The sequence below is a fragment of the Halichondria panicea genome, chromosome 16 (assembly GCF_963675165.1).
Source record: "Halichondria panicea chromosome 16, odHalPani1.1, whole genome shotgun sequence".
NCBI lineage: Eukaryota > Metazoa > Porifera > Demospongiae > Suberitida > Halichondriidae > Halichondria > Halichondria panicea.
In genome coordinates, this window is record NC_087392.1 from 945,001 (window position 1) to 959,324 (window position 14,324).

The 14,324-nt window shown below is 44.0% G+C and overlaps 5 protein-coding genes across 5 annotated transcripts in view; 2 read left to right on the forward strand and 3 right to left on the reverse strand.

The window, feature by feature from the left end:
* The window catches only part of LOC135350193 (histone-binding protein RBBP4-like), a 4,842-nt gene extending 4,179 nt beyond the window's left edge, over positions 1-663 (reverse strand). The window contains exons 1-2 of the mRNA XM_064548925.1: positions 501-663; positions 14-209 (exon numbers count right to left, since the gene is read on the reverse strand). Coding sequence (XP_064404995.1) covers positions 14-209; positions 501-555 — 251 coding nt within the window. The 5' untranslated portion in view covers positions 556-663. The remainder of the gene's footprint in view (positions 1-13; positions 210-500) is intronic.
* A 55-nt stretch (positions 664-718) lies between these two features.
* Positions 719-2,439, forward strand: LOC135350195 (ubiquitin-conjugating enzyme E2 J1-like). The gene is made up of 5 exons (XM_064548927.1): positions 719-879; positions 1,133-1,338; positions 1,401-1,485; positions 1,585-1,820; positions 2,010-2,439. Exons 1-5 carry the CDS (start codon positions 849-851, stop codon positions 2,322-2,324), a joined length of 873 nt encoding a protein of 290 aa, XP_064404997.1. The 5' UTR covers positions 719-848; the 3' UTR covers positions 2,325-2,439.
* On the reverse strand, positions 2,420-8,523 carry LOC135350188 (tyrosine-protein kinase SYK-like). Its single transcript, XM_064548920.1, has 10 exons — positions 8,363-8,523; positions 7,829-7,963; positions 7,600-7,749; positions 6,471-7,410; positions 6,147-6,189; positions 5,551-5,738; positions 4,715-4,897; positions 4,367-4,524; positions 3,107-3,379; positions 2,420-2,693 (listed from the first exon to the last, which is right to left on the reverse strand). Exons 1-10 carry the CDS (start codon positions 8,363-8,365, stop codon positions 2,529-2,531), a joined length of 2,238 nt encoding a protein of 745 aa, XP_064404990.1. The 5' UTR covers positions 8,366-8,523; the 3' UTR covers positions 2,420-2,528.
* Positions 8,524-8,543: 20 nt separating this feature from the next.
* LOC135350194 (RNA-binding protein 34-like) lies at positions 8,544-9,678 on the forward strand. The gene has a single exon (XM_064548926.1). It carries the CDS (start codon positions 8,586-8,588, stop codon positions 9,477-9,479), a length of 894 nt encoding a protein of 297 aa, XP_064404996.1. The 5' UTR covers positions 8,544-8,585; the 3' UTR covers positions 9,480-9,678.
* A 131-nt stretch (positions 9,679-9,809) lies between these two features.
* Positions 9,810-14,290, reverse strand: LOC135350187 (polyphosphoinositide phosphatase-like). The gene is made up of 13 exons (XM_064548919.1): positions 14,152-14,290; positions 13,800-14,089; positions 13,617-13,718; positions 13,217-13,440; positions 12,751-13,014; positions 12,307-12,538; positions 11,952-12,068; positions 11,414-11,617; positions 11,190-11,356; positions 10,734-11,085; positions 10,583-10,639; positions 10,267-10,521; positions 9,810-10,213 (listed from the first exon to the last, which is right to left on the reverse strand). Exons 1-13 carry the CDS (start codon positions 14,227-14,229, stop codon positions 9,925-9,927), a joined length of 2,631 nt encoding a protein of 876 aa, XP_064404989.1. The 5' UTR covers positions 14,230-14,290; the 3' UTR covers positions 9,810-9,924.
* Positions 14,291-14,324: the final 34 nt, after the last annotated feature.

A 14,324-nucleotide genomic window follows, 5' to 3' on the forward strand; every position in this document is an offset into this window, starting at 1 on the left:
TATCAGTTCTCACGTGTGTGTTCCGAGAATGAGTCTGTGTACAGAGTAGTCCTTTCCCTCGGGCTTGGTGACATCGGGCAGCCATTGAGCAGTCAGACTGGGCCACTCGAGAGCGTGTGTCATGACCAGGTCGTAAAGAAAGGGAGTATTCTTCTTCCAGATCTTGTACTCCTCGTTGATGACCCTCTCCTCAACTGCCTCATCGTAGACTGCCAAAAAACAAACATATTTATAGAGTATAAATGGTGGTGAGATGATTGTACATTGTACTTTCTATAATAATAAGTGAGCTTTCAATCAGAGGGTTGACAGACTTTTGACGCTGAAATGAACGGCCTTTTAATAGACGAGGAGGTATATACGGAAAGGTTCGCTACGTATTTTACCGTCTAGACTTAGTTTAATAAGTGATTTATATACATTTTCCATTTTTGAAGGCGTATCATGAGATATCATAATTTATATATACTAGCTTGACAATGCTGCTTAGCCTCACTCACCATCGGGGCCAGCTGTAGCACTAGAGGGAGCGGCTGGGGGTGCTTGCACGGCCATTATTCTCACACAGGGTGATGATTTATACCAGAGTTTACTACACACCACTAGTCGGTTGAATACCCGGCTCTCTACAGAAGCACATGTGGAAACACACCAATCAGATCATCGCATATCAGATTTTTGCCCAGGAAAGATGAGAAATATTAAATTGTTCCAAGATAGCGAAAATCTAAGGTCAATACACCGCAATACACACTGTACTGTGCACTGGAGTTCGAGTGTATTATTACAAAGGAGTATCTTTTGGTAACACTATACTAACTTGGTTTATACCCTGACGGTGTGGGACCATGGAAAAGAAGTACAATATGAGGAGTCCAGGTGGGAGCTCTCAGAGAATGTGTTGTGTGTATCTACAATGGAACAATAGTACCCATTCACACACTAGATATAATTATGTCGTACTGTCACGTTAAATTTGGACCCCCGTAAAATAAGATCCCCGGAACAAATTGTATAGTAAAATATGGACCCCCATTACGAAGTGAAACATATTTTGCATGTTCCGGGGGGTCCAAATTTGGCATGACAGTACATTCTAATAATAATTTCATGTATTACTGTATTGTTGCAGGGGTGAAGCGTCTGATGCGAGAGGCAATTGAACTTAAAGACCCCACCACAATGTTTGCAGCACAGCCTCTGGAAGAGAATCTCTTTGAGTGGCATTTCACCATCCTGGGCCCTCAGGGCACTGACTACGATAGTGGCCTCTACCATGGCCGCATCATTCTGCCTACTGAGTACCCTATGAAGCCCCCTAGCATCATCTTCCTCACTGTAAGAAGTGTATCTTGGTGAAGATATAGTACTTTTATCTGTCTCACTTTATTTATATACAGCCGAATGGGAGGTTTGAGCTACACCAGAAGATTTGCCTCAGTGCTTCTTCCTACCACCCCGAGCTGTGGCAGCCATCTTGGAGCAGTAAGTACTGTAGTTGTAGCTGAGATTCAGAAGATGCATTCCTTCCTTGTACGTGACAGTTATTGTGCACAGAACTTTACTTCTGTTAACTCTTTGCAGTTCGTACAGTTCTCTTGGCCATGATTGGGTTCATGCCGACAGAGGGGGTGGGTGCTATCGGGTCACTGGAGGTGCCGACAGAGGAACGGAAAAGGTTGGCTCGACGGTCAGCTGAGTGGGTGTGTTCAGTGTGTGGTGTGTGCAACAAAGACGCTTTACTCCCATCGGTGGAAGGGGAGTCACATGAGGAGGCTATGGCCGAGGCTGCAGACATTGTCACACAGATGGCCTTTAAGGTGAGCTCCAGGTCTATAGAGTTTCAGCCACATTCCCAGCTCAGCTGAGCCATAGTCTAGTACTTGTGCACTATCAAGCTCTTACAGTGTAGGTGAAGTTGTGAGCAAACCCTATAATTTTTAGAGTGCTAAAGAATATAGTTGTGCAGATTGCCTTAAAATCATTTCTCCCTCCCCCCTCCCCCCCAGTCTGAAGAAGAGGTGAAGGCTCAGAAGCGTCAACTAGCACAGTCCGCTAGCCCTCCCAAGATTGAAACCCAGGAGCCATCCCAACTCAGACAGAGACCAGTGCCAACAGTGACCACACCCACTGACACAGAGACCATACCTCCGCAAGAACCTCCCACTGATCAAACATTGTTCACTCCCATCATACAAAACACTGTAGCTCCTCCTCAGAGGGAAACTGGTCAGAACTCTTTAATTCTTATTTGGTTAATAATTTTTGCCTTAATTGTACTAATAGCCAGAAGGGTTTACCTTCACCTGGCCTCACCAGAATGATTATTTTGTTTGTCCGATCATCTCTATATTTCAATAATTATTATGTATAACTATGTTCTAAATCATTGTATATAGTATTGTAATTTAATACAAAATAAATGCTTTCAAGACATAATTTTGTGAAATTTGGTTTACAAAAACAACATGAACAATAATGGGCAAAACAAAAATACATTAGTGAAAGACACACACACGCACTAAGAGTTATTCTGTGGGTTCGGGTGGGAAGGAGACTTTTGTGGTGAGAAGGGTGGACACAAGGAGGAAGCTTGGTCGCTTCTTTGGGTTGTCTTGCCAACACGCCTTCATGATCCGAGCAATGACTGGTGGACAGTTACGAGGGACGGGTAGTCGGAAGCCCTTCATCACCTGAGGAGGGGGGGGGACGTTAATATTGCATAATACTAGTCCACAGAAAAACCAATTAGAGCAAAGACAAAATCAGCAGTTTACTGGATTTTAAACACGGCAAACTATTAGATTTCTCTAATGTGTATGTATGAACATGTGCGTGCAGAATGGTACACTACCGTATTACTAGAATATTTTGCTAGTGAAAAACCTTTGTGAATGAGCCAGAAAAGTACCCTTTGCGATCTAACTATTGCGTTCTGGCAAGGATCGTGTGTATTTACTAGTAATAATTTCGGTTTTGCAGATTTTATTGTTGCGAATTGATTAACCCTCGCAAAGTTTGCAAATATTTGATGCTCGCAAAACATTCTAGTAATACGGTGACACAAACTGGCTCGTTACTACTATAATATTAGCTTCGTGCTTACCTTTGTTGCCACCTCAATATTTGAGAAGCTGGTGTAAGGATTCTTGGTTGGATTGAACATCTCCCAGATGAGGATACCGAAGCTCCACACGTCAGACGCAGTGGAGAAGTTACGCTCTGTAATACTCTCTGGTGGCATCCAGCGAACGGGACAGGGCACGTTGGTCTGCATGTGGTAAAAGGATTCGTCCTTAGGGAGCTCTCGCAAGAGACCAAAGTCGGCCACTTTGCACGTTTCATTATCGGTAACGAGGACGTTTCGAGCAGCAAGATCCTGTGGAGGATATAGGATGATGTAACACTCCTCAGAGCAATGTACATGATGGAGGATAGTAGAATGATGTAACACTCCTCAGAGCAATGTACATGATGGAGGATAGTAGGATGATGTAACACTCCTCAGAGCAATGTACATGATTGTACGTACAAACAATTGAGGAACATTACACTACTCACATTGTATGTATACACATGCAGACAATTTGGCTCTTATACAAGAATGAAATGAAAGTTCCACACAACTATAGTGTATGTTACAGTAGGGGAAGTTTTAATCAAAGTGCCCAATTACTCAATTACCCACTGACTCACCATGTGTGTACCAGACCCTTCTCTGACTCACCCTGTGTACCAGACCCACTGACTCACCCTGTGTACCAGACCCACTGACTCACCCTGTGTACCAAACCCTTCTCTGACTCACCCTGTGTACCAGACCCTTCTCTGACTCACCCTGTGTACCAGACCCACTGACTCACCCTGTGTACCAAACCCTTCTCTGACTCACCCTGTGTACCAGACCCACTGACTCACCCTGTGTACCAGACCCTTCTCTGACTCACCCTGTGTACCAGACCCTCACCCTGTGTACCAGACCCTTCTCTGACTCACCCTGTGTACCAGACCCACTGACTCACCCTGTGTACCAGACCCACTGACTCACCCTGTGTACCAGACCCACTGACTCACCCTGTGTACCAGACCCACTGACTCACCCTGTGTACCAGACCCTCACCCTGTGTACCAGACCCACTGACTCACCCTGTGTACCAAACCCTTCTCTGACTCACCCTGTGTACCAGACCCTTCTCTGACTCACCCTGTGTACCAGACCCACTGACTCACCCTGTGTACCAGACCCTTCTCTGACTCACCCTGTGTACCAGACCCACTGACTCACCCTGTGTACCAGACCCACTGACTCACCCTGTGTACCAGACCCACTGACTCACCCTGTGTACCAGACCCTTCTCTGACTCACCCTGTGTACCAGACCCTTCTCTGACAGGTAGTGCATTCCCATGGACACGTCCACCATGTACTTGACCAGCTTAGGCAATGGCCGCTTGTTTTTGGTGAGAAACGACTTGAGGTCACCATTCCGTAAATACTCGAGCACTATCCAAGGAGCAGGAACATCTGTAGTGATACATAAACACATGGTGACTCATTGTGTGTGGAATTACATACATGTACACATGGAGTATACAAAAATCTGTACTTTTTGGAAGGTTTTGGGATGCTTAAAGAGTCATGCCAACATAGTATTTGGTTCAGGACATTAAGGTGTGGTATATGGTATGTAGATACTTCACATTGAACTACGAACCTTTCTGCACCAGTCCATACAGACGTACAATGTTCGGATGCAACAGTTGTGACATGACTTTCATCTCTTTGAGGAAGGCTTGTTGAGTCGCTTCCTCCGTCGACTTCTTGGTTGTCTTAACAGCTACCTCCACCAACTCCATACCTCTGTTCAGAGTGCCCCGAAATACCTGTCCAAACTGACCTGTGGAACGTGTGTGTGTGTGTGTGTGTGTGTGGTGTGTGGGGGGGGTTAGCAACATGCAGTTGCTAGGATTAAGTTAAAAAGTACTAGTTTGAAAGTGAGTACCATGGTAGGGGAGTAGATGCACCAGCCTAGCATATTGCATAGCCAATCACATAGGATATATAACTCTCATACTTGGGCTTGGTGGGTTTACTGCCATAAATCTCTAGAACCATAGTATACAACTTTCAAATACTTGGAGCCAAAGCACCCACAGTAGCTGCACCATGTACAAGCCATAGTAACAATAGAAGGATGGTAGTACTATAGTCCCTATCAGGACTACACCAGCGGTTTCAGTATTTGACCAAACTCCTGGTTGCTAGTTTACACTTGAGGATAGTAATTAATGAACGTAGACACACTATATAATTATATAGTTAGTACATACATATACATGTACTGTTTGTATTGCAGAGTTTGCAAACACTAGAAGGTTTCAAAATGAGAGGTGTCAGACCTATATACTGTGCCTGGTATGCCAATTGACACCAAACACACTGTCCTGTACACAAGGTAGCCACAACTTATTAGAGGTTAACACAACAAAGCTACAATCAACCATTGACAATTTGATGCAGAGAGGATCACTGAAAGAGACACACACTAACCTTCTCCGATTTTTTCTAAGTCATCAAGATCTTCTCTATAGATGGTGAGGGCATCTTCCTGCAGAGCTGTGAGAGTGTCAAACTGTCCCTCGTCAGCACTGTCCCTCGCCATCTGCTGAGGTACTGCTTTTGCCCACTCAGGGCGTGGCTCATAGCTCTCATCACTGTCGTCCTCTTCGTTCACCAACCTGTGAAGGTGAGAGGTCAAACAAGGAATACCAGTACAGTTATGCATGTATTTGCATATGTTTCTCATTTCAATATTATTATAACTAAAGATCTCAGACACAACAAAAGATGCATTCCTAAGAATCCAAACTCCTATTCTGGGGGTCAAGAGAAACACACAATGCTGTCCCAACAGATAACATAAAGTACTGAGGTCAAAAACAGCTAGGACTAGCTAGGGCGTGCTGGGAGTTCAAAAAAGAGCTCAATAAGGCAGAACTAATTAGCCAAACAATGCTATTGGCATTAATATTCAGGTCGCTAAATGACGATTACGATCACCAAGTACATGACTGTATACAGACGTGCGCAACAATACATGCATTACCACCAGAGCCAAGAGAGTGTATTTAATAATGTGCACTTGCATTTTCTCGGAGGACAGGTCAGGGGCGTGACTCAACATTCTCTCTGTAAAGTGAAAGCAAAACATTATTAATAATAATTATGCTGATAGAGTATTAAATGAATCATAAACATACACATAATTATAAATACATCACAGTTACTAAGAGTCTTTCCCTTGAAATTAGCCGAATAATGCTTCTGCTCAAATAAGAGACAACACAAAGCTGTGAGCTTCCCCGGGGCTAAATGTGGAAGTCTATATTGCCATCAAAGCTCTTTAGTATGCCAGCAAACATTCCCCCTAGAGCTGATATTCATTACATCATTAATCGCCCCACACTCACTAAAGCTCCCCCGCAGTGATGTCTCGGGGCCTTGGTCAGGGCTATCACTCCTCTCCATTCCTTGCTGACCCTGCCCCTGCACTTTTTGCAGCATGTGAATCAGTGATCCCAACTGGTCTTTGTCGAAGGACTTCATCAACTGCTCGGCCACGTCCGAGGACACACTAGCGTTTCTACTCTCAGAAGGAGTCGGTGTCTTATTATTTGGCTTTTTGTCAGCAACAAGACACAAGTACCCACCATCATCGTCCTCTTCGAGAATATCATCAGTTGGAGAGGACGGGGATTGGGGAGGTCTGGTTACAGTGGGTGGTTGCTGTTGACTGACCCTACTCCGTGGCTTGGGCTTGGGCTTACTAGATCTAGAAGCTGCAACAGGCTGTGGGACCTCTTCCACCACAGTGGGGTCCATGACCTCATAATGACCAAGGTCTGGTGGGAAGGAATTTTCTGATGAAGATTTAGATATTTGTTTGGGGTGGTCACGAGGTTTGTGAGAGTAGGTGTGATTGGGCCGTCTTGCTAACGGTGGAGGGGTGTGGCCGTTTGCATTGAGCATGCCCACTGGTAGGGAGACTGTCGGGTCAAGAGGGGAGGTTCTGTTGGGGGCAAGAGGGGGGGTTCTGTTGGGGAACGATGAGGGTTCTACATAATCCTGTGGTAGCGTCGAAGGAATCTCAACTGACGACGTGAGGGGAGCAGGGGGTGAAGACTTTACAGGTTTGGGGACAACAGAAGCGGGTAGAGTCATGCTCTGGATGTGAGGGTCAGACCGTTTTCGTGGGTTTGGTTGTGGCTTGCTGCTGACTTGAGGCACAGGTGGGAAGACTTCAGGCACCACTTTAGAAGTGGGTGAGAGAGTGTTCCTAGAATGGAGCATCTGTTTCATGATGTGGGCAGAGCCTGGCCTGATGACCTCCATCCAATCTATCCGATCTTCCTGCAGTTGATTATTAAAAACATACGTGATTGAAGAAACATCATAACAGCAATTGATGTACTCAGGTGAATAAAAGCACACACAGCTCAAGTATACATAGGTAGTTATTTGTCACCATAGTGTGTTAGACTTTAGCATGAAAACCTAACAAATGCTATTACAATTCTGGTCACACTAACATAAACTTACAGGAGATGTTGTGTTGAATACCCAGGGGGATCCAGGTGAGGTCTTAGTGTGCCTGAAATGCACCTCAAACGCAAAATTAGAGTCTTTTGCTGAGTGAGCCTCCACTTTTGTTATGTTGTTGAGCAGGACCGTTCCATCAGGTCGTGACATCTGTACGTACAGTTGCAACACTTACACACAATACGTACACATTTGATATAATAAGTTGCTGCAAGACTTTATCACTCACATCATCAGTGCCTTTGAAGTAGAGCAGATATATAGATGAGCTGACTTTGACATAGCAGGGCTTCCATCTGTCTCTCTTAAACATGCCGTCCGATTTCATCTCGAGCATTGCTGTTTTGTTCCGTATAGTGCTGGCCTGTACATACGTATGTGTGAGTGAGTGTGATCCATTAGGCATGTGCTAAAAGCCCTCACAGCTGTATGACTCAGTGTAGCACGCTATTACCAGATGTGGCATACATATAATTATGACACAACTAGAATGAATGCAATGCTAGTAAACACTATGCATGTACAAACAGATAGCTGTCCCCAAACCATGATCAGCAATCTTTGGCTTTAGGGATATCTACTAGATCTAGCGCAAGATGTACAGCAGATAATAGGTACACCAATTACAGTACACATACATATAGCTACGTCTACATTACTAGCCCCAGATAGCACAAGCAAGAGCAAGAAAAGCATTAGGATAGATGTTAGCTGATACTGATTATCATTAATTTAGCTGATTATCATGCCCTCCATTGCTTACCATGCTTACTGAGAAGTTAATAGAACGTCAGATGAGTGTCCCTTGTGTTTATACAAACATTACTCTGTGTGATTGGCCTAGCGCTTGCAGCAAGCTTGCAAACACAAACAGCTTCTGAAGATCCGGCCGGGCGCGGGGGGACTGCACCTTTTCTTAAAGATCAAAGTTTAATCGTGACACGCCCACTACCCACGTGTAGTTTATAGTTTGTGATAACTTTATTATGTCTTCGATAGCCTCTCTCTTCGACTCATGCCCCGCTGTGGTGCCCCAGTTCAAGATCGTGACAAGCAGAGAGATAGTGAAACCGTCAGAAGAGAGCCAGCAACTCACAGGAGCTGAGAGACGATTGAAGAAGAAGGCTGAACGTGAAGAAAAAACGAAAAAGCTGGAAGAAGAGAAATCAAGTGACACCCGGGAAAGCAGAACAGTATTTGTAGGGAATGTACCCATTTCTTGTAATCGCAAAGTGGTAAAACAGTTGTTTAAAAAGTATGGCACAGTCGAGACAATTCGTCTTCGATCACTGAAAGTGAAACCAGGTGACCTCCCTGCAAAGGCTGCCCTGAGGAGACAGACCCAGCTGGTGGAGGGGAGTACATGCAATGCTTACATTGTCATGACTACAACAGAAGAAGCCGAAAAAAGCCTTGCACTGAGTGGGACCCTACTCAATGGCAGACATCTCAGAGTCGACCTGTTGGAGAGGTCGAAACAAAAGACTAAAGAGGTCCAATCAAATTCTGTGTTTGTGGGAAACCTGCCATTTGTGGTTGATGAGGAAAAGCTCAGAGAAGTGTTTGCATCTTGTGGTCAGGTGGAGGCTGTGCGAATTGTCAGAGACAAAAAGACTGGAATTGGAAAAGGTTTTGGCTTTGTGACATTTTCTGAGAAAAGCGGTGTGATGTTTGCAGTTCAGAAGAGTAGAAAATTTGAGCTTGAGGGAAGAGCATTGCGTGTGTTCAAGGCAAAGCCAGAAGATTCTTTGAAGATGAAGAAATTCTCAGGGATGCAATCTAGTAAGCCCTCAGTCAAGTCAAAAATGAAAGGAAAGACTGGCAAAAGCACCAAAAAAAGGAAACCAAAAGAAAAGACGCCACGAGGAACTAAAAAGTAAATGACTTTGTCTTATGGATTCAGACACGGCAACAGATATATAAACTGATCCTTTTAATTAACTCAAAACTCTGATATGCATGCAACTGATCATGGACTCAGTTTATATATAATGTTGTTGTTGTTTCGTTATCTTTCTGTGGATATTGTTTGGTTCTCGAATAATTATTATGAAGACTCGATAATTATTGTCATGGTCAGCCTTTCCAAAAAAAAAAGGGTTTTCTAGTAACTACTTTACAAGAACATGCATCACATACACAAAAGGTATAAAAGTGTGTACAAATTGGACCTCCCTTCACCACTGCCTTCCTATATTACTCAGTACGACTGACGCATAAAAATTATTATCACACACAGTCATGCTAGACTATAGCATAGATCCACACAAACAATAAATATTACACACAGACGCACACACTGTCACATATAATAATAATGGTGGTCTAGTCCTCTGCTAAATACATTCTCTTGTACTCGTCAGCGTACTCTTCATACATGTTCTCTGATTGCTGAGATATCGGCAGAGGTCCCATTGTCGCAATTTTTACACTGGCCTCATACTGTCTGTTTGAGTCCTCTGATACCACAGGTATAGCCACACCAAATACACTGTCAGTGCCATAGTCGTAGGTTGGTTCCCATAGAGATATATCTCGGTTTACACAGTCAGAGGTCAAACCAGGATCCTCGTCCAAAGATGGAGTGCATGCCGTCTTATAGATGTCAGCATATCTGAAAAGAAACATTTTTTTTATCACTGTTTGCATGAAAAAAAACAAAATTACCTTTGATAGAGATACATATCCCGAGGTAACGGTTCCTGGAGCTCAAAGCCGTATACTTCTTTAGTTGTTGGGAGCTCCTTGATAGATTGCTGAGTGAGCATTCTGGCGATGGGGTGCCTCCTTTCGCGTACTGAGAGGGAGGAGACCTTTCCCTCTTCTTCATCAGATTCCTCGCTAGTCTCTGAGTCCTCCTCCTCCAGGTTAGGCGGGGGGTTGGGTGCAGCCACGGGGGCCGGACGCCATGCCTTACGAGTCCTAGTGTATGTGAGGGAAGGGTGAATTCTCGGTACGGTAGCTGTGTTATCAGTGAACTTACAGTTTCTTTGTGGACTTGGCTCTCACAACAAATGGACTGACATCAGCCATATCATGTCTGTGAAAGAGTTATTTATTATTAAAATCATAATTATACATGTATATAGCCATTCATATGCAGCAAGTTGAGTGAATTGCAAACGACAACTTACTCAGACGTCCTAGTCAAGTTTCTCCCAAACATAGAGTCAAAATCAGTCAGTTCTGATGGTTTGTACACCTCGTCAAAGCTGTCCACTGGGTAGAGGCCCTTGCTCTCACAAGAGCTAGCAGCAGACTTGCTCTCTGGCTCCTTTTGGCTGTGATAAAGGGGGAGGGGTAGGGACTGGATGATCTCATCGTCCCACCACTTGGTGTGCCGAGGCATGTAGTGGGTCTTGGGGAGCTCACGAGCATTTGTGTGATGGAGATAGTAGTCAGTAGAGAGGTCCCAAATGTTCTGGTCACCATCGTTTGGCTGGAAGACCCCTAGGAAGACATTGATGGCCATCTGCTTGTCAGCATCTGGAGAATTATAATTATACAAGAATCTCAATAATTACTTTTCTTCAACAGTGAATTGACAGTGATTGGTACATTATGTCAGTGAATTCAATTCAAGTACCTACCTGTGAATGCATTCCGATAGTATCTGTGAATGGTCTGATAAAGATCTCTGCCGTGAGTGGCAACTGGGGCTATCTTGCGATAGGTTTGTATCCTGTGCACCAGCTGAGAGCCTCCATACTGAATGGCCAGAGTGTCGCCAAGGTCTTCATACACCTCCTCCAGAACTCTGGAATGGTCAGAGATTCACAGTGGTATTTGATTTAATTATTAAAAATCCTCTCACCTCATAATATCACAATCGAATGGTACTTTCGGCTCAGCCAGTAGCCCTAGAGAGTAGAGCTGGTAACCAAGGGCACACTTGCCAGCCATGAACTGGACAGTGTTGGTCCTGTCCAGACAGTCGACACAGTTGACTCTCAGCACTCCAGTCTGATCCAGTCCCACGTAGCCATCCAGATAGCCATAACCTCCTAGCTCCTGGTAACTACAGAATGAAGTTATTGGCTGATTGATTAACAGCTATAAGTATATACCGTATAGCGGGTAATTTTCATTGGTGTAAATGCTCGTATTCTAAATATTCGTACACTCAGTTCAGGATAGTGATGTTGTACATTGTAGAACCTATTGTGGTAACTTCGAATGATGCTCTACAATACGAAAATACTATCATACAAAAATAACCCAGCTATATGGTAGCTAGAGGAGCTTAACTGTGACTGTACTGATAAGGTAAGATTTGCTTGATCAACATCGTTATAATTGTGCAAGATAGTCTGCTGAATCATAGAACAGTTATAGACCGATGTATGGCTTACTCAGGATGTGGGTGGAGCTGAATGCAGTGTAGCTCTGGGCCGCTGTGGAAGAACCCAGTGGCCTTGATGGACTCGTCAGCTATCTTCTCCAGAATCTCAATCAGGTTTAGCGTTTTGCTATAATTATAGGAGATAAAAAACAAACACACAACAATTACTAGTGATGTAAAATGTATATCATTCACATCAAAACACTGCACATACAACATCGAAATAATTTTATCCACATGCACACATACATGCATGGAAAGGATTGCTATAATTATGTCTCCCCTACAACTTCTGTGCTATTAATATATATTATTATTGTACATGTGAGCTAATGCATTACACGTGGGCATAATTGTAGGCATACCTTTTGCTGATCCTGGCCATATCTTTGTGCTCATAGCGAATGTGGTGTTCGGGTGGTAAGAACTGGTTGAGGTAGGTGATGGAGGACAGTAGCTCCTCTGTGAGGAAAGACTCTCTCTTTCGCTTCTCCTTCTTCTTGACCAGATTGAGACAGATAACTGGTGATCCAAATCTCCTCAGACATGCTGCAAAGTGGAGCCCAGCGGGTGTACCAAATGGTGTGGCTCGATCAACTAAAGAAGAAGGGGGGAATTAAGATATTGTTTTAGCCACAACAGTACATGCACGAGCACTATAATAATAAACTGTTAACAATAGGTACAATAATTATAAAGGAGAGTAAATATATACTCTATACATCCAATAGAAGCAACAAGAAACTTGTATTATAGCTAGCCAGTGAGGTGAGTGCAGGATCCATGGCCTACAGAGATTGCGTACTCACTTGTAATTTGTGGCTTTGGTCTCATGCCTGCCAGGTCTTGAGACCAAAATGACGGCACTGAACCTCTCATCTGGACGTACGACGTGTACCTCCCATTGGCATGGAGACTGGACGTGGCATCATAAACGATCTGCTCCACCTCCACTTCGTTAGCCACATGCCCCTCGTCGTTAGCCCCTCGCTTGAGGAAACGAGTGCCGGCAAACTCTTTGGAGCGCCGTGCAATCATGGTGAGGTACATCGGGCGACCATACACTGACACATCTGACAAAGGGCTCAGGAAATGACAGAATACTAACAAGTTACTCGATGACAGAACTGCTGATACGATACCACAACCCTTCATGGGAATATTGAAAAATGATACTCTGAAAAGCTGAATAGCTGTATACAGCATTACAATAAGTGACAAAAAGACTCAACCCTTTCACACAGTATACACTACGACTAAGAATTTGGAGGATACTGAATTGGCCAACAAATCCATGAATGATGTGTAGGACCCACTTTGGGTGTGCTATGTCCTCAAAGCGACTGAGGAGGTGGTCATTCCAGATAAACTTGCGACAGGGAGAGGGGAGTGGTCCGGGGTTGGTCCTCATCTGAGACTGGAGGGAGAGCGTGAGGTCGTATGAGTAACTGAAGTAGAAGTTGCTGGAGAGATCCAGGTTCTGGAACACCTTTAGATATCTGCATTGGGAGAAGGGTACCAATAAAACTGTACCAATATTAATGATGAACGAATTTCCAACTATAATAAAATGTGGTTGCATTAAGGATTTTGGGTAAAAGATATTTGATCTAAAACACAACCAGGTGACAAATACATCTTTTAAGTTAACTCCCAACTCCAGTTATAAGCTTACTTTGCCTCATTTGGGTTTGACGGTCTGTTGGTCAAGTTGCTGATTGGCAAAATCATGGTGTCCTCAATCTTGTAGATCATATGACCTCCAATCAGTGCCATCCTGAGAAAGTAGATACCATTAAACCACCATCTATCAAAAACAGACCCATTTCGGAAAAATGTCTATCCCACATTAACTCACGGTTTTCTCTTTGTGACGAGAACTAAGTAGTAACCTTCCAGGAAACACATGCAGCCAACAATTCCAAATGCTGATGCTACCTGCTTTAGTCCGTGAGTTTTGTGTTTATTAGCAGACGTTTTGTTGCCTCCATCAAGCATGATGAGCAGCTCCTTCACTTGTTTGCTGGAGTACTCCGTTTCATCCTCCTGTACCTCCAGGGTGGCTCGTCCAGACGGTGGAATGGCCCGTGAGAACTTTAATACACGACAGCATCGACCATCATGAGTAGATCCAACCACATACATCCACTGTGTATAGTATATATACAGATGAATTGAAGAATAGTGATGATTATTATGCAACAACTCACCAGCCTGGTTTCATAGACTGCAACTTTTTGTATGGCTGAGGGAAGTGGTCTCAAAGAAAGTGGCTCATCTCCAGGCATTCTTATATCTTATCCTTGTTTTCAGCAGCTTAGAGAACTAGTGGCAGGGTACAGACTCTTATTCTGCTGACTCAGCAAACAAACACGCCCCTCCC